Source organism: Pholcus phalangioides, unplaced genomic scaffold (assembly GCF_987345545.1).
Source record: "Pholcus phalangioides strain wild (caught in Gottingen) unplaced genomic scaffold, Ppha-v1.0 ptg000022l_1, whole genome shotgun sequence".
Taxonomy (NCBI): Eukaryota; Metazoa; Arthropoda; class Arachnida; order Araneae; family Pholcidae; genus Pholcus; species Pholcus phalangioides.
In genome coordinates this window covers 3,041,460-3,060,119 of record NW_028301615.1, presented here as the reverse complement: position 1 = coordinate 3,060,119, position 18,660 = coordinate 3,041,460, and the positions used below count along the sequence as shown (strand labels likewise).

Below are 18,660 nucleotides of genomic sequence, written 5' to 3'. Positions count from 1 at the left end.
GAAGTTTAGCATGTAGAACTTCTTACCACAAAGTTTTGTGCATGATGTTCCGACCTATTTATATCTGTAAGTGCTGTTTTCTTTTCTGATATATTTTTCTTATAAACATGTAAAATGTTCGATGCCAGTCTTAGTTGAGTCATTTTGACTTTCTTTTTTTCTTCCAAACCACAAGCACAACTCCTGCCTATTTACTACAGAAGAAGTTGTGCCAGAAGTATGCATGAGTCCCCTAACGGTCTCAGTGCGTATCTTTCGAGTCATTTTAACTGAATATAATTTTTTTTTTCTCTCCCTACAATATTCCATACTGTTACAATGCTCTTATAACCACTTCCTCGTTTGTGTGAAAATACTTAAATGTTCTTTGAAAAAAATTTCAAATTTTTTTTATCTGAATATTAAAAAATTTGGAAATTTAAAGAATGTGTGTTTTAGATCAAAGCCGATGTAAAAATAGCATTAAAGTGAATGACTATGACAGCTCTGGGGTGAACCTTGGTTTTCTATCTGTGTTCGATCAAGGAGTTCTCGGTTAATTGAAACACAGAACTCAAGAGCAGGGATACAAAACCTTAATCTGTGTCACATTTGCAAAACGGTTAACGCTTGCAAACCATAAACTAATTTGCGATGCATGGATTGGTGCGTTTAGGTTAGAAACATGCTTCAATGGCCAGAGCTCTGGCCATTGAAGCTAGCCTACTCATCCCTGCTCAAGGGTGGTGAGCAGGGATCATGCTTCCCCCCCCCCCCTTCTGTCATCCTGAAGTTGAGTTCCAAAGCAGAGTATTTCGTGGTTATACAGTAAAAATCGGGGAGAAATAAACACGATTCATTTTGAACCAAAGAAGGGGACCCTAATCCGCAGCTATTTAATTTATTCGCATCCCTAATTTACGTCGAATCGGAACGTGTTATGAATGTATCTGCATGGACTTAACGTATTAATTGTGTTTTCGAAGATATGCTTGTTGCGTGTTCTTTGCTGATGCTGTCATCTGCCTTCCATATTCTGAATTAGAGATAAAATGCTTTAATTTTTTACATTAAGTAATTGTATGTTAAATGTCTGCCTGCGAAAAGACGTTTTCTGATGGGAGAATGGCTCTCATCTGTACCTCGAGAGAATTTGCAGAAAACCAACTTTGGCCGCCCTGTCGTCAACAAAGCTGCATTAAGAGTTAACTTACAAGCGGCTTTGGTCGTCAAGGAAGCTGGAGATCACATGACTATCTGTCCGACCCCGGGTATGGTCAACTCGATGTGTTTGGTCACGTGAGGCATTCCGTCTGACGCGGATGAGAACATAATATATTCATGGGGGAATGGCGCACGTATATATTCGTTGGGAACATATTCATTCATGGGAAATCGTCCTAGGTTGGACGAATGAAGGCACGTGATCTCTAACTTCATTGTCGGTCGTGTGCCAACGGTGTTCGAACCTGTATCCTCACGATGAGAGTCAAGCACGACGCCCAAACAGACACTGGCAGCGGAGGATCGTGTAATCGAAGAAGCGAGATGTGTAACAGTCGCGGAGTCGAAAGTCTGTTCGTTACTGAAAAAGTACTGGGGTTTGGTAAAATACCACTGAGCTGTAAGTAAATTTTCCTTATAGCTCAGTGTAAAATACCAAGGGTCACGTGATGTGAATGACCTAGATCGAGAGTAAAGAAAACCTTCAGCAGTCAAAGCCGTTCAATAATAAGAAAAAAGAGTTGAGGCCGTCACGACTAGTAATGTAAACAATAACAAAGTACGAATGGCTCTGAGACGAAGTTTCGCAACAGCGTGTTTTACATCGCCTCTGAGATATCGAGGGTATAAGATAGAATTTCTTTGTTACAGTTAATTCCCGTTTTAACGAATACCGTGACAGCGAGAATCTCGTTGAAAATTCCTTTATAACGAAGTGATTTTTCTGGTTCCTTGGAGTTTTATAACGGGATTCTCGACTGTATTTACTTAGAGAAGGGACTGCGGATTCGCTGTTCACTGATAATTAGTTTTCGCTTTGAATTTATTAGTGTTGTGGCATTTTATTTTTTTTCATCAACTTCGTTAACCCTAGAATTCTAACTAAAAAAAGCTGATACTATACGTTTCTGAAGTGTGGAGTTATTCTAGGGTTAATGAGATTTGCTAGAACTTATTTTTAGTACTTTTGTCGGTTTCTAAATCACTCATATTTGGAAAGTATATAACTCGTATCACAATTTATTAATGCAATTTGATTTATTATTTTCAATTACGTATTTATTGAAAATTCCCTGTGAATTTAATTTTATAGACGGAAATGCTTTCAAAAGGGACATCAAGTAATTTGACACAACTGACGCACATATGAGTTCTACTACTGAGAGACACACCCAGACTCTATCACATGAGGTGCTTTCAGCACATTGTCCCATGGGAACTCGGGTGCCTCTGAGATTTATTAAATGCGAAAATTACATCACCGGTTATTATTAGCAGCAAATACAAGTCTTCATATGTGGGCAGGTACAATCGTTCAAATTGCAGCGAGTTACAGCTAATGCAGCGAAAATAAAATTTGTCAAATAAAGCCAATCCCATGCATAAAATCAATGAAAATCAGCAGTAAATAAATTAATAATTATAGTTCATTTTTTCTTAACAGATACAGTTCTTGATAATATACATGATATTGATTCCTACTTTATTGCAGTTTTTGCACAAGTACTAATGCTAAGCGAATGGTCTTTGTTGTTAAGTGTGCAGCAATTTGTAGAGAGGGATCCGGAAATTTCACCCCCCAACATTTTGTCCCTGGTACATTTCACCTCCCCAACTGAGTGAGTGACCAATGTGTAAGTGATCACGTGAGTGACCATATGACTGGTCAAGTGAATGGGCATATGATATCGTTATATCCTGATTTCACTATATTAAAAAAAATATGTATTATTTACATTTTTCAAGCCTTCTCATATTTATACAAGGGCTGTGAAAGCTGAAATTTCCAGGACAAAACGTCCCCATCGCTCTTAGTCACACACTTGATCTCTCACTTCATCACTAATACGGTCATTCACTTTGTAATTCATATGGTTACTCACCCATTCATTTGGTTATTCATATTTTCACTGACATGACCAGGGCTGGCGAAATACACCATTGACGAAATGCAACGGTGAAATGTTGGAAATTTCTGTAAACCCTGTAGAGACAAGGCGTACCATGTGGTGAATGATTTTGCACGAAAGTGATGAATAAGTTCACTCTTCGCAGTATTTATGTGGCTGGTAGCATTTACAAATGAGTTTTTCAACCACTTTGAGTGAGTTGAACACTTGCATCGTTCTCCAGGTTCAAAATCTTGGTATTTGCTATTTTTTTTGCTATTTACGTTGGGAAATTTTTTTTTTTTTTTTGGTACTTACTGTGCTTTCTGTATTTTCAGTCCTCAATTCTTCCTAGCCTTTCTTTCAAACCGAGCACAACTCAAACTTACCCCCATGGGCAATTTACCACCTCGAGTTGTGCTGGAAGTGTAAATGTGTGTGTGTACCTAATAGTCAAAGTGCGTATCTAGTGTTATAACTGCTTTTTCAGTGCTGCCATCTATATTTCAGAAGAGAAGTGAGTGAAGTGTAATGACTGAATATTGGTACTGTTTGTAAGCCTGTTGCTCTCTGCGATGAGATTTTTTAATAGGGAGATAGACTCACACACACACACACTAGGCTGTTGTTGTCCTTTTAGCAAGTTGGGCAGCCAATTTATTCCCCCACTCACTTCTACTACCACTAAACCATGCTTGCATATCATAAATATATATTCCTGTGAGAAATTTTTAATGAATGTTTGGAATGTGCTGTGCACCTAACAGGAAGTCTGTTTCTGAGTAAAGCTTTTTATGTGTTTGAAGAGAAGTGCTGCCATCTGTCTTCTGACTTCAGAAGCAAAGAACTCTACAGATTATTTTGCCTTTTCTATTATGTGTTTTAACCGTTGTAGGCTTTGACATCACATACAGGGCCAAAACTTGGAAGAGGGGAGCAGGAGGGTCTGGCACCCGAGTGCCGGAATGAGGGGGGCTGAGCGAATTTCACTCTTTACCCTTACTTTCAATATTACAAAAAGGACGCCAAAATGTGTACTTGCTCTAGCTGGCCAAGTATCTAGTTGCAGCCCTGGTCACATACAAGGGCTTTTAAAACATGGTCTGTGAGTCACGTGCAACCTGCCAAGCTATTTGGTAACATGTAGTACAACTTTTTGGATTGCGAAGACTCATTAAAATATCAATTATGGTCTGCACTGTTTTAACAGTTGAAGGCGCCTGCTCTAAAGTTGTCTAAAAAGTGCACTGTGTCTTAACTGTACAATACTTATTTCATAAAATATGGTATTTAGATGCTTTGACTTCTTTTCATTTTGTGATGCAGTGAACTTTTGTTTAGGAGCATAATTCCTTCTGTGAACGTGCTCGTAATTAGTCGTATATTGGATCAAACTTCCCTTTTAAGAAATAATGGAAACTCAAATGATTTGTTCTAAACCAGGGGTTCTGCAAAAAGGGTCATTAATTTTGTGAAAAGTGAAACAATCCAGTTAATTTATCACCCTTAACTCGCTAAGTTGGTCATGCCCATAGTGAGAGAAAGAAAATTGTGTTGGCTTTTTAGTTGTGATCACATGATGCTCGACAGACAAGGTTAATATGCAAAGCCTCATAATAAGTTACTCATAATATAAGTTCACTAACAGAAATTTCCTGATGCTGCCATGGTTTTTTTAAAAACTTGGGTTGTTGAATAAATGACAAACCATACTAATGTGTTTTGTGAGAAAAGAAAGCTGAGAAAGCTGTCTCTGGTGTATTGGCTAGTATAATATGGAGGAGGACCCGGGTTTGATTTCTGGTGTGTACACAACTAACTTTTCTTCCAAAAGGTTCGTATCAGAGCACAACATCCAGAAAATCTCTGTTGCTATCATTGCTAGAAACCACTGTGACCAAAGTAGACATTCCAAAAGTCACTGCTGTGGGACAGTTTTTTGACCGTTTCAGACATTTTTATTGCTAATTGAGAAGGTTTAAAACAGTCAATCATAATAGCTTGATACAAATGCAAAATTTGGTCTATAATTGTAAATTTTTATTTTACAGAAAAAAAATCAATTTTATAAAAAATTTTGCTTTTTTTTTAATCGATTTAGATTCAATATCAACCATGGAAATCTATTACTTAACAGCTGTGTTAGAGATAAAGTGGCTGTGAAAAGCATATTATTACCCATGAGATATAATAGCAGTGAGTATACATTTCATTTTAATAATTGATTATTGCAACCACACTATTTCTTTATTAATGAGATGAGTTTGATTTATTAAATTTTATCTTGGTCTAATATTTTGCCTATCCTGATGTACACCTGCTGGGTACAACAGGAAACAGCAACGTGACCATAAAAAAAGACCAAGGATCAGCGCACCAATCTTTTGGCACGACATATAAAAAAGACAATAACAAAATAATCAAACTCTGTCATTCAGGATCAGCAATAAACTGTAGGTCCCGGTCTAATTAGCCCTTGTATGCAGAAAATGACTGAGGTGCTACAAAAATGATTAATTAGAGATAGACTCACATATATAATTAATTGTATGCCCAAAGTGTTTTAGTTTGTAACAATAATTAATCAGTATCACACATTTTTTGTGTCTCTTTTTTTTTCCCCCTCTATAAATTATAATTATATAACATGTGACCGTACTATAATATTTATTCATTTGTTCAATTAGAGCAAACGTCTATTTTCATCCAGACGCAAGACACTCCAAATCCAAACAGTTTGAAGTTCATACCTGGCATTCCTGTGCTTCAATCAGGAACATGCGATATTCCTAACATAACGGCAGCGTCAAAGTCACCTTTGGCACGTCAGTTATTTCGTATTGAAGGAGTGAAATCTGTCTTTTTTGGACCTGACTTCATAACTGTTTCGAAGGTATGTTTCTTCTACAAAATGTGTACTGTACAATCTTGAAAATCAAGGTTCTGAGGGCTTCACGACACCTAGAATTCTTTTTAATTTCTTTCCTATGACCTGCTATCTCTTTCTTCCTGCAAAGACGACTTACCATCGAACTTAGTTATAACAATATTGAATATTCTTTGAAATTTTTCTGCTTTAATCGAGGTGGACATTTTCGAAGACATTTTAAACATGAAAAATATACACAGATGCAAACAAAAATCATTTTACTGTGCTCAAGGTAACCATTTTATCGAGAAAAATACATGAAATTAAGGGGTCATAAACACTGGATGGGACATTGCCTTTTCTTGTTGAAAATGTTGCCAGAATTGCCAGTTATTGCCTATAAATAACTGCTACAGATAGTCTGCAAAAAAATTATAAAATATTTTGTGGGGGGAATTCTTATATATAATGTATAAATTATGCAAATTATCTTCACCCCTGATTTTAGTACTCGAATTAAAACCTTCATTGAAAAAAAAAAGGATATGTTTATATCCGAGGTTGTTGCATTTTCATCCACGTCATATTTGTTCATTTACATTATTCTTCATAGGAATCTGCAGAGGCACAAAAAATTATGGACATTATAAACAAGGTGTCATTACAACTGAGTTTGACTGTATTTTAAGTTTTCCCCCCACAGGTGTAAGATATGGTTTTTGTGACATGAATACATCCTTAAAATCAGGTGCTATGACTGCCTTCAAGCTCATAATAGTTAATCTCATTTCAGATTTATACCTTGGGAGCACAAACAAACATTAATGATGTCTACTAATGTCTGCGTGTACCAGGCTGCCCTTCCCGTATCAAAACAATATGCAAGAAACAGTTTTTCACGTAAAGAAAAATAGCTACCATGTTGATGACACAGTTGACATAAAATGTTTTTTTTAAAAAAAAAGCTAAACTTAAATTATAAACATTTTCTGTGTGTGTTCCTTCTTCTGAGGGGGAATAGACGGATATTTCACTAATTGAAGGAGGTTTTGATCCCGTCAACTTGACAGACTGTCAACACTACTGTTTTTAAAAAGCCAATGAAAATACAGGAGGCTATGCTGTTTGTATAATTGATCAGACTTGGTATTCTCATGAATTATGATGCATATTTGGCAAGCTACTGATTAACTTTTTTTAACTTTATTTCAAGTTATTATAAAATTTGTTAGGAATTTTCTATTTTGTTTTTGTAGCTACTTAACCTTACTTGTAGGCAGAAGATGATATAGAATGGAAAGTATTGAAGCCTCAAATATTTGCAACAATTATGGATTTTTTTGTTACTGGTCTTCCAGTGATTACAGATGAATACTCTACTCCTGCTGGGGGTAAGAGCATTATTTTTTCTCTTTAACTTGCAAACTTTTTTGCTTTCATATTCCGAAGACTAGCAATATTTTGTATAGATTGCACTTTCATTATGACAAACATAATAATGCAACTGAAAAAAATTGATTTAACCCTTTATCTACCACATTATGAAAAGTAGGATAAGAAAATGGTAATAAACATAAGTAAAAATCTAAATACAATAATAATAAATTATTGTGTAAGAATTATTTAATAGCTCATTTTAAATCTAAAGACAAAAAAAGGAAAGAACTGTTTTTCAAAGAGTTAGCATGCAACAAATTATCTAACCTGGTACTTTGAAGTACCATCAGTAAAATGATTGCATTTTTAAAAATTAAAGATTTTTTTTTGTTTCCAATTAGACTCGATATAAGGTGGCCTGAAAGGAACATTAATTCATTTTTTTACCTTTTTCTGTTGCTGTAATTAATGCTTGAGATTGGAAGCAGGGTGTATCTGGTCCTTCATATCACAGTAATTTATTCCTCATGGTTTCGGTAGAATACTTATAAAGATTGTTTTCAACTAGACTTTGGCCATATCATTATTCTGACTTTTTTAAAAATTCCTCAGAAATCATGATTCAGCCAGACTCAGTACATTTCTTTCATGATTTATAAACGCGGGTAAAAAAGAAAACTATATTGGAGGTTTATCCATCATGGGGTGCTGAAAAAAGTGTGGCAAGTGGCTTTTTCAGTCTGCTTTATTTTTTAAAGTTGATTTTATGTTTTTTTTCTATTTGATGAAAAGATTGTTCTGATCCTGACCATTGTTTGTTTAATTTTTAGCTTAATTAACTGTATGATTGCTTGGAATGGATTAGTATTAAAATTTCTGTGAAATTTCAATGAACCTAGATGTTATTCCATTTAATATTTTTGTATGTTTTCTTACTTGTGCCATGACAAAGCACCACTAGAAGGAAAATTTATTCCAGATCCTAGTTTTTAAAATGAGAAATGAAAAAAATTGATATTGATCTTCACTTAAAAAAAAACTCATCATTACAGATAGTCAGCTTAAAGAAGATGAAGATAATGAAACAGTCCAGATGATCAAAGAGCTTCTAGAAACCAGAATTCGACCTGTTGTACAAGAAGATGGTGGTGACATCATCTACATGGTACACACATCTTTTTAAATTTCCAAAATTTTTATACATGCAGCTTTTTTTCCAAGTGAATCTCTTATAAAGTGAAAAGTTTGAGCCCGATGGAAATAGGTCAAATTTTAAATCAATATAACTTCTATATAACACATGAGAAGATGGTGTTCAATACCTGGTTGCAGAGGAAAATTCAATGTATTTAATAACAAGAGTCTGACCTCTGTATAATGTTATCAGATGATACGATAGTGTGGTAAACCATGAAGTACTAAAATTGTTGTCACAATGCAAATATAAGTGTAATTTTGAACCCTGACATGATATCTTATATGGGGTGCCCTTTAATTCATTTTACCCACTTCTACAAGTATGTAGACGAATAAAAGCAAATAACAAGCATCTCAAAAAATTATCATACAAAAGTCTCGATTCTTTCTCAAAGTAATACAAGATGTGACTTTGAAACACATTTTGAAAGGATAGGACAATTTACAAGGATTCAAAAAAAAACCTTAAATCACTAATTCTGAACATCAAATGCCTTGCTGGGAACGTCTCGAAGGCTGGCAACCGATGTGCTGAGCCATGTTACCTCCAAGCAGCATTACTAGCATCCATATTATAAGCAGTAATATGGGTGTTCCTAGCTTTACACAATTAATTGCTTCCACAAAATTATTGGATAAAATTATTAGGTAAGAGTTGGTTCAGAAAGATACAATAAACTCCCTGCAACAAAATAAATCTTTGAATAAATTAATTCAAACAATTATCAATAAATTGCATGAATTCAATCAAATTCAAGGTTTGTACAGTGCTTAAAAACTCCTTAAAAAGTCATTAATTTTCATTTCCTTTTTAAGGGCCCTTAAAAACTCCTTAAAATCCTTCCAGCTGTTTCTAATAAAAAAAACGTCTACTTCCCCCGCTCTCGATTTTGTCCCTGAAAATCGGATTGTGGTACCGCAGCTCCTTATTCAAATTATCGGCCCATCATCAGGCTTTTCATCGTGAAACCCAGATCATATCCTTGATCGTCCAGCTGAAGATGGTTTACTCTAGTCCAGTGTTTCTCAACAACCGACCGCGGTTTCCGTTTTCGAAAAAAAAAAAAAGAACGAAAAAGTCGCCACTGCCAGCAGCAGAAGTTACTATGGACGATCGTCATTGCGTCAAATCCCGATGTTTCATGGGAAAAAAAATTCATTTCATGAATAAGAGCTAGTCCACCGAGTTATGAGAGTTAATTTGTAAATTAAGCCAAATAACGAGTGTTAAATCGCTAATGTTGCCAACTAACGAGTACTAAATTACCAAACATCGTGTTGAATGTCCTGAAATTTGCAACAATTTCCGAGTACAACTGAAAAACAAGAAGGAAAATTGAAAAAACTTAATTTTAAAGAATTTGTGTATGTGTTGATTCACTTTGAGCGAGAGATGAATAAAGAGTCGCTGTAAGAAAAATCTTTGTCATCTGTGGATTTTTATTTTAAATAATTAGGGGAAGGGGAATGAATATCACTTTTAGAATTTTTATAATTTATGTGATGCTGTTATGAGATATTTTTGACCGAAACTTCAAAGTTTTAGAATACTTTGGTGACAACAGAAAAGCTTATGATGCTGGGTAACAATTCAAAAGTTGTAATTTCTGAACCACTTCTACGTCTATATTTTTAAGAAGAGGGAAAATTTGACAAATAAAAAAAAATTTCATATGTGCCCCACCTCCCCCCCCTTTTTTTTGCTGTAAAAGTTATGACTGCTTGAAACTCCTTAATTTTTATTTAGGAAATTTTGTATGAACCCTGAAATTTAATTAACAATTTTCACTTTTGATTGTCCTTGACTGGTTCAAGTGAATGTGAGAATTTTTGCTTTGCCCTCTCCTGTTAATTCATAATAAATGGTTCCACTGGAATATATAAAAACATTATCATACATGCGTGCATTTAGTGATAAGGGGCCATTCAAGTATTTCGTAAGCAAATTTTCAGCCATTTTTGACCCCCTCCCTTGTCAGCAAAATTTCGGCATCAGCTCTGCCCCTCTGAATCCTAACTCGTGTTTTTATAAAGGGTGGTTGATGACGTAAGCATTATCCAAACCCCTTCCCCCATCGATGACGTAATACTTGAACGGCCCCTAATATTCTTAGTGAAAATAATTTTAAGTACCATTAACAATGTTGTGATATTCATAACATTAAACTACTAAGAAAAAAAATACCATGCCATAAGCACATTTTTTATGCAGTATCATGCCTATCTAATAATGCTATGAAAATATTGATTTCATTCTGGATAATTTCTTGAAGGGTTATGAAAATGGTATAGTAAAATTGAAAATGCAAGGAGCCTGCACAAGTTGCCCAAGTTCGGTGGTTACATTGAAGAATGGTGTGCAGAATATGCTGCAGTTTTATGTGCCAGAAGTACAGGGTGTTATACAGGTATTAATTCATATGTGTGTTTGATGATGAAAATTCAGATATGACATCTTGAATTTTTTTTTTAGTCCTGTTAGTTTCAAGATAGAAGGTTCCACTGTACTTTCAACTTTATTTAATAAATTAACATGCATTATTAAGACAAATAAATACAATCGTAGACAAGTTTATAAATTCAAATATTGATTGTATTTCACAAATGCAAGAATGAAGGTTCTCTGGTGTTTTTTACAATAAAATTACACATGGCGGTTTTAATTAGCATGACTAATTTTCACAATGTTTCTAGTAAGTATTATGATCTAGAGCTTGAAACAACCAGATGTTTTATCAAAAACAACAGACTTATGAAATATTCTGATCAAAACTGAATAGCACAGTGAACAAATGAAATAATATTTTTATTTTTTCCCCTAAAATTAGGAAATTATAACACTAATAACTTCTGTGTCATTCTCACAATTCAATAAATAATACTCCCAAGTTTATAATACCAACTTTTTTCCCTCCAGGTTACTGATGAAGTTGACGAGATTTCTGAAAAAGAGTTCAAACGCTTGCAACAAAAACTAGGAGATGAACAAGAGTAAAGGAAGAAAAACTATTTTATAAGCTTGTACAAATATATTTAAATATACAAAAATGAGTAGCTTGTATCATTTTCAGTTTTAAAAATCATAATTCTGTGTGCTTCAACATAATCCTGTCCACCAATTCTTTATGTACTTTATCCACCTGTAAATTAGAATAGATATGTGTGATTATATGAGGTCAATGGATATGAGTGTAGGTGGCAAAATTTAAAGATTCTTCAGGTCAATCTTACTTTGTAATTGTATTCTTTTAATCTTTTTTGACGTTTCTGATACTCAGCTTCAACGAGATTATGCTCGTTCTCAGGGCCAAGTTCCTGTTCAGTTAAATACTTCAGCTTTTTGATCCTGTGTTCAAAATGATGTAATTCTCCCTAAAGTAAAACAATGAGATAATTTACATTGAATCTGAAAATTTTACTTCTGTTTAAATGCATTTTCATTTAATCAGCATTGGATAAAAAGGTTTATTTGCACTAAAATGTTAATTTACCACTGCATAACATACTATATACCTGAGGAAATGATATAGCACGCATGAAATAATTGCATACGGAAATAATTGCAGATACACTATGACTCTAATACAGTTGCCTCAAACTACTGATGCAGCGTGGGCCACATTTGATATTTCAATGATGCCTGTACACCACTAAGCTATACCACTATTTAACCATACATTAACCTCACACACATTCCTCTGCAGAGTTCCTAACGAATCAGTACATACCAAAGTGCATGTTCTGAGTATAAGGATGGCCCTAATGTATTTATGTTATGAAAGCTATACTGCACACGTTATCAAAGGGCTTGATGGGCCATGAGTTGAAGACCCTCCCTCCAACGTGTTTGCCTCCTAGTATATGAAACAAAGTCAATCCTAAGAAGCCAATGAATTTTTTTTAATATGCTATACTATATCAAGCAATAAATTTTCTTGAACAAGAGTTAAATCGAAGATTATTGCAATTGAACATGTTACCCTCAAGCTTTCGAGCTCCGCTTCTGAGAAACTGGTGTTTTTTGCCATTTCCCAAAGAGTATTCACTTGAGGCTCATCAAATTCCATGTTCTTGAGATTCGGTATAACATGAGTATTGAGATAATCATAACCAGCTTTCAGTTCAGCATGCTTTTCCTTAAGTGTCTGATGAGGATTCTTTGCAGATTTAACTTTTTTCTTTGGTTCTTCATCATCAAGCAAGTGAGACAAAGTATTGTCTGGCTCATCTGAAAAAATGGATAACTTCACATCATATAACTTTTAAAAATCATGTGACAATAAATAATCCTTTCTGTTCCAAGCATCACAATTTTAAAAAAAATTCAACATAATAAACTATAATATAATAGCAAGGTAGTAAATGATTTTGAAGAAAACTGATTAGTTCAATCATTAGTTCAGTCATTATCTGAACCATTCATAAATAAGTTATACCAATATTTCTTATGCACCTGAATAATTTTTGAGTAAAAGGGCTTCTCTATGCAAGTCTCTCTCTGGTATCATTGAGAACTCCAAAGCAGAATACTGTATTACTTGTATACAGGGGCATAAGCAGGATTGACCTTTGGGGGGGGGGGCACACAAGCAATTGTCGCATATATACCAAACAGGACCTAAGTTGAACAATAGGCTACATTGGCCTATTTTTGAATGTTTAGAATTTTTGCTGGATTTCAGGTTTCCTTTGATTTCCTCCTTCAAACCACTGTCATCTATTCTAACCTTTGTTTTCTAGATTGAAATTTCTGGATTTAAAAAATTTTGAAACCTTTAAACTATTAATAAAAGACAAACTGGAAATCTCATTGGGCTCCCTAAGTTCCCTATATTGTCATAAAATTCCACATGATAAAAAGACAGCAGCAGCCTAAACATGCACCTAACAAAAATATTCAAGATGATCTAATAGTCGGTAATGAGAGCTTATTAACCTAAAGCTCAATAAATACAAACGATTCACTGTACAACAATAGACAATGAGTAAATCAAATCATGTTACCTTCAAACCAAGAGCCATGGTTTACTTTTTCCATCAACTGGTAATATTGGTCAATCTTATCTTGATGATGTTGAAATTCCTCTTTCAAAGTTTTCAACTGCTCATCTGCATTGTAAAAAAATTTTACAAATGTGAAGATTGAGGTAACCAATCACAAATATTTAGAAAATATCATAGATATTAACAATAAATTTGTGTTCTCTTTCAAAATTGGCCATAAACCTTAAAAGTTAAAAAAATATTGGATGAAATTTTTTTAACCCTCTATGGTTTCCATAAGAAATTATTGCTCTTTTTTTTTTTTACAAAAGTGGGTGTAAATTGGTGCTATTAGCATATTTTAATTTCAAACAATACATCAACACACCAATTCGGGGGAATTTTTTTAGTTGTAATGGACAATTAAAGATAAAATATAGAGTTCGCCTTCATCTTACTGTTATCGATAAACTTATAAAATCTTGTTTAGTAAAGTTGAATAGCTGTTACCTTTGAATTTTACAGTTAGCCCTTGGTATTCACAGATTTCATATTGTCTTTTTCCCATTTTTTTTGGAAAACACTGTTGCGGTAATAATTTTCGTATTGGAATAAAATATAAGTTGTATGTATTAAATAAACATTTTAAAAAATCCTTCTTAGAGGTTTTTCTGGTGCTTCTAAAAATATCTATACAAGACTTGTTTAAATGCTTCTAAAAGTGAAAAACTTTCTAGGAAAAATCGAAATATTGACAAATGTTAGCTTCGTTGCTTCCATTATTTTGGCATCAATGAGTCAACAGTCAAATATATCGAGAAATAAAAACACGAAATTCAATCAGCAGTTGCTACACCTACTACACAGTCCTGGATCCACATCTCATGTAGATAGTGTTATTTGCTGTGGGGCGAGATAAAAAGATATGGCACACTATAGGCATCATTATTTAATCTGCAAATCCTGAGAATTATAAGAAAAATTCATTATGAGCAACATAACAAAGGCTTCATAAGTTTGAATCGGCAATGGATTGTTTCCATGAAATAGACCCATCTGTAGTATATTTTTCACATATGGAAAAATTGGTAAAGGAAGCCTTGTTACTATACTTTAAGACATTAACTTGAATTTAGAAGAAATGACTAACAGCCATTATGTTCTTTCCAGAAAGCATCGCCGTGAATCACTTGATGCCCTACTTCCACACAAAGCAGATACTGTCAAAATGAGATACCTAAAGAACAAAATTTTAGGGTTTGGATTATTTGCAGTCACCTCTAGAACATATTTTATCATGTTTAATTTTTATAGGCAAAATTTTGTGGCATTCTACATAACATCTAGGCATGAAGCTTACTTAGGGTTACCAGCAGAGCCATGAATGTGCTGTGTTCAGCCAGGACAGTTCAACCCCCCCCCCCCAGAAACATTCAACATCTGGACCTCAGATGTTGATTTTCCCAGGACTCCCATAGGTAACAGTACACCCCTTAGTGACCAGATGCCTCAGTTTGATAGACCTGTGCTGCTGTCCAATTCTTTATATTCCATTGTGTTCTCACTGGACTTATAATCTGATCATACTACTGGTATAAATAGGCAATTCTTGACAAAAATTATCTGGATGTTCCAATTTCATAGGTTTAGCATGCACACACACACACACACACTGCTAGTTAAGATAAAACTAATGGAGTATTCCATTAGTTTATATTAGTTATACTCCAACATGGATCCTATTGGATTAATTGGAAAATAACTGAATAAATAGATTATTGAGTAATACCACTGAAGCCTTGTTGTTCAGCTTTCAACCAAAGTTTGTTCAGCTTCTTGTCTTTAAATATTGACTTCATATGCAATTCCTTGTCTTTGTACTGCTCTTGATTACTCTGCTGAGAATATTCCTGCCGCAAGACATCAAAATCATTTCTGAGATCATACTTTTGGAGAATGGCTAAAAATAGAAGCACATTTTCCCTTAAAGAAAAAGCTTTATGCGATGTTCTCATGAGACTACATTTAAAAATTTTCATGCAGTTTTTCATAAATTACATGCTTACTTTTCTCAAACAGAATTTTCCATAGTGTATATTCAATGCAAAATTTTGAACCAACAAACACTCAGAACCTGAGCAAAATTTATTTACTTTTTTTTCAGAAACAATGTTTAAAAAGAAATAAAGCTATGTTCTTTATATCTCCTGCATATTATACTATAATAACCACTTAAAATATACAGACAATTAAAAACGTTCATAATACTTTTTGAAAAATTAAATATTTAAATATAGGAAATCCATTCACGTAATTTTTACCATTAAAGCTCTTTCTAATGAGCGATTCTTTCAACCCATCCTTATCCCGTCCCTCAGTTTTCAGTTTCTTCCATGCCAATTCTTCTTTATCTTGATATTTTAGGTCAGTGAAAAGAGATTTCATCTTTTCTTTGGGCAGTTTCTAAAAAAAAGCAATATATATTCAAATATTTAGTACATAATATAAATAAAAATACACGGTATCTTTTATGCAAATAGCTAATTCCTAAATTTGTAGGATGATGGGTAGACTAACATAATCTACTTGACAACTTAGTGGTGCATAAACAGCCATTAATGTCTGCATATATATTTCGAAGTACTCAAAATTTAGTTTCATAGTAAACTATTTGATATGGGTAAACAGAACAGGCCTTTACATGTTTCTGCCCATGCAAAATGGTTCTATTCAATTCATGAGGCGCATAAACTCTGCTCCTAAGAAAATGTGACTCTAACGTTTGCATACATTCTAAAGTGCTTGACGACTTAAAATTTAAGGCCTGTTTACACGAGGTAAGTGATTAAGTTGGTAACTAAATGTTAAGTTGTCAAGTATGTTACAAAGTATGCAGACGATGAGGGCTGTTTACACGGCTTCAGTTGGTAAGTGGCAAGTGCATAAGTGATTTAGTAAAATAAAAAGGTTCTATTTTTTCCAGTTAAGTAGACCTATGTGCATGCACCAGTGGGAGTGGCCTGCCACTCAGAGGGGTATTTTCCCTCTCTCTCGGGGGGGGGGTTTATTTTGATCTTAAGCGTGAACCTGTTTATGTTCCATCGTCTCCTACTGTTTCGCTGGAATACCGCGGAAATACAGGATGGTGAAGTGGCCAGAGGAACACAACCTTCAAGTTTGTTGAAGAATATCTTCGCCATGAATGTCTGTTGAACTATAGAAATGAAAATGACCTTAATAAACAGGCTAAAAATTATTCAATGTTGGAAAAGGCTATGGAATATTCTGTTGACGTGATGTCAAGAATTGAAAAAAATTGAAGATTCAAACATATATCGGGTGGAGGATTTATTATATATTAAAAACTGGACGGAAGAGGGGGGTTTCGAATATTTCTCTCGTCCAGAACGAATTTGCTGCCATCTGTTGTAAAAATACATAATCAAATATTTAGCATAAAGATAGCATCCAGATTAAATTTAAAAAAACAATTTTGAAAACTTGGAAATAATTTTTGTTTAATGAATTTTTATTATTTAGTTTTTAACCCTTAGAATTCCCTACGAATGCCAAGAATCTTCGCTCCCATATTTTCGGCTTACATAATTCATAATTTATCTCCTCTTTAACTTCAATTAAAATATCATATAATCAATATTTACATCTTAGAGGAGAAATAGAGGAATATTATACTACACTTCTCGATGATTTACATAAGTTTATAATATGTTGTCTATTTTTTTTCCCCTTCTTGTGTAAGTGAATAAATTTATATTCTTTCTTTAAAAAAAATATCGTATGTGGCTCTGATCACAGTATTCGTAAGTTCTACCAGATCATCTTCATCCATTGTTACGAAAGCTATGAGCTTTAAAAAAATGCTTCTCTGAATGATAAATAAAAAATTATTACTATTATTCTCCCGCGTATTGTCTCTCCCTCCCTCCGTGGATTTGAGTAGACTGAAGCGGGCATGCGCTAGGTGCTCTTGACCTCCATAAAAATTATCCAATGAGTGTCTACTTGATGACTTACGTGTGGACACTTTCAAGAACAATCGGTAACTTAAAATTTTGTTACCAACTTAATCACTTACTGCATGTAAACGCAGTAAGTGATTAACGGGCCTTTAGGGGAATTACTAAATTACTCGACTCCTGTAAAACCAAGGCTGGGTGAATCCCAGGTGCCATGATGACTGAAAAATCTAAATTGGCCCCTAATTTTTTTTTTTTGACAACTGAAATGAAGCCTCAGGCCTACAAAGTTTTCTGAAATTATGTCTGCTAGCAGGGAAAAAGGTCCCTAAGTCCCATAGAAATCAAAGCACATACTATTTTGGATTAATTTTGTCAGAGGGAAAAATGCTTGGCAGCTATGAAAATTTGCTGGCTCCTAAATATTTTCCTAATTTGTCAAGTGCTGGCCTATACATAACTGTTTACTGTACTCTAAAAACATATATTTGTTTGAAAATGATTGCTTAATGCTCACAATCAATTTAGAACAGGTGAAATATGATTTAGTTAGCCGAGATGTGAATGTTATACCATAATGTTTATGGTCAATTTCTTAGAGATTGAGTTTTTAAAGCAAATATTAATGAAATTACCGCGTCAGTATCAGCACCGCGACGGATAGGCAAAGAAAACGGTGATAAGTGCGATAGGACCTTTTTTGTCAACTAGGATATGTCAAGAAACATGGTAATAAGTGCCGATAGGGCAATTTTTTTTTTGTAAACTCACTTTTGAAGCTTTCTCCCACACTAAATTGAGCTTTTGCATGCGGAAAGGACGATCGGAATCTGAGCCGCAAGAAGAAGCTATCATGGAATTCAACAGCAAGAATGCAACGAGGAAATGTCTCAACAATATTTCCATGTCAGAGTGCCCAATCTATTTACAATACAACACAATAATGATTTTGCAGGGCTTTCTGGACCCAGCCTATTTGAAATAGACTCAGAAAATGTAAACACACGTTTTAGGCTTTACACTGGCTGCGCAATTGTATTCCCCTTCAATCATTTCACACCTGAAAATTTGTACAATCGTACATTGGTATATTATTTAATACATAAAAAACTGTATATTAATAAAAGAATTACGTGAGATTGATCATTTCAACAATTTTACTTTG

General features: G+C 34.2%; 2 protein-coding genes across 2 annotated transcripts; one reads left to right on the top strand and one right to left on the bottom strand.

Annotated features, from left to right (window-relative positions):
- The first annotated feature begins 1,701 nt into the window (after window positions 1-1,701).
- Window positions 1,702-11,589, top strand: LOC149069348 (NFU1 iron-sulfur cluster scaffold homolog, mitochondrial-like). The gene is made up of 7 exons (XM_089249414.1): window positions 1,702-1,827; window positions 5,194-5,288; window positions 5,780-5,985; window positions 7,238-7,352; window positions 8,391-8,503; window positions 10,809-10,943; window positions 11,453-11,589. The coding sequence occupies exons 1-7, from the start codon at window positions 1,769-1,771 to the stop codon at window positions 11,528-11,530; spliced, it is 801 nt and encodes a 266-aa protein (XP_089105540.1). The 5' UTR covers window positions 1,702-1,768; the 3' UTR covers window positions 11,531-11,589.
- Window positions 11,528-18,515, bottom strand: LOC149069347 (alpha-2-macroglobulin receptor-associated protein). Its single transcript, XM_089249413.1, has 7 exons — window positions 18,267-18,515; window positions 15,840-15,981; window positions 15,308-15,478; window positions 13,540-13,644; window positions 12,516-12,763; window positions 11,767-11,907; window positions 11,528-11,675 (listed from the first exon to the last, which is right to left on the bottom strand). The coding sequence occupies exons 1-7, from the start codon at window positions 18,399-18,401 to the stop codon at window positions 11,616-11,618; spliced, it is 1,002 nt and encodes a 333-aa protein (XP_089105539.1). The 5' UTR covers window positions 18,402-18,515; the 3' UTR covers window positions 11,528-11,615.
- Window positions 18,516-18,660: the final 145 nt, after the last annotated feature.

Excerpts from the sequence above, each read along its gene's own strand:
- LOC149069348 (XM_089249414.1), top strand. The coding sequence starts at position 1,769 with ATGGCTCTGAGACGAAGTTTCGCAACAGCGTGTTTTACATCGCCTCTG. Across the intron at positions 1,828-5,193 it reads TCGCCTCTGAGATATCGAGG|ATTCAATATCAACCATGGAA; the intron begins GTATAAGATAGA and ends TAATCGATTTAG. Across the intron at positions 5,289-5,779 it reads ACCCATGAGATATAATAGCA|AGCAAACGTCTATTTTCATC; the intron begins GTGAGTATACAT and ends TTGTTCAATTAG.
- LOC149069347 (XM_089249413.1), bottom strand. The coding sequence starts at position 18,401 with ATGGAAATATTGTTGAGACATTTCCTCGTTGCATTCTTGCTGTTGAAT. Across the intron at positions 15,982-18,266 it reads TGTGGGAGAAAGCTTCAAAA|AAACTGCCCAAAGAAAAGAT; the intron begins GTGAGTTTACAA and ends GCTTTTTTTTAG. Across the intron at positions 12,764-13,539 it reads CCATGGCTCTTGGTTTGAAG|ATGAGCCAGACAATACTTTG; the intron begins GTAACATGATTT and ends CCATTTTTTCAG.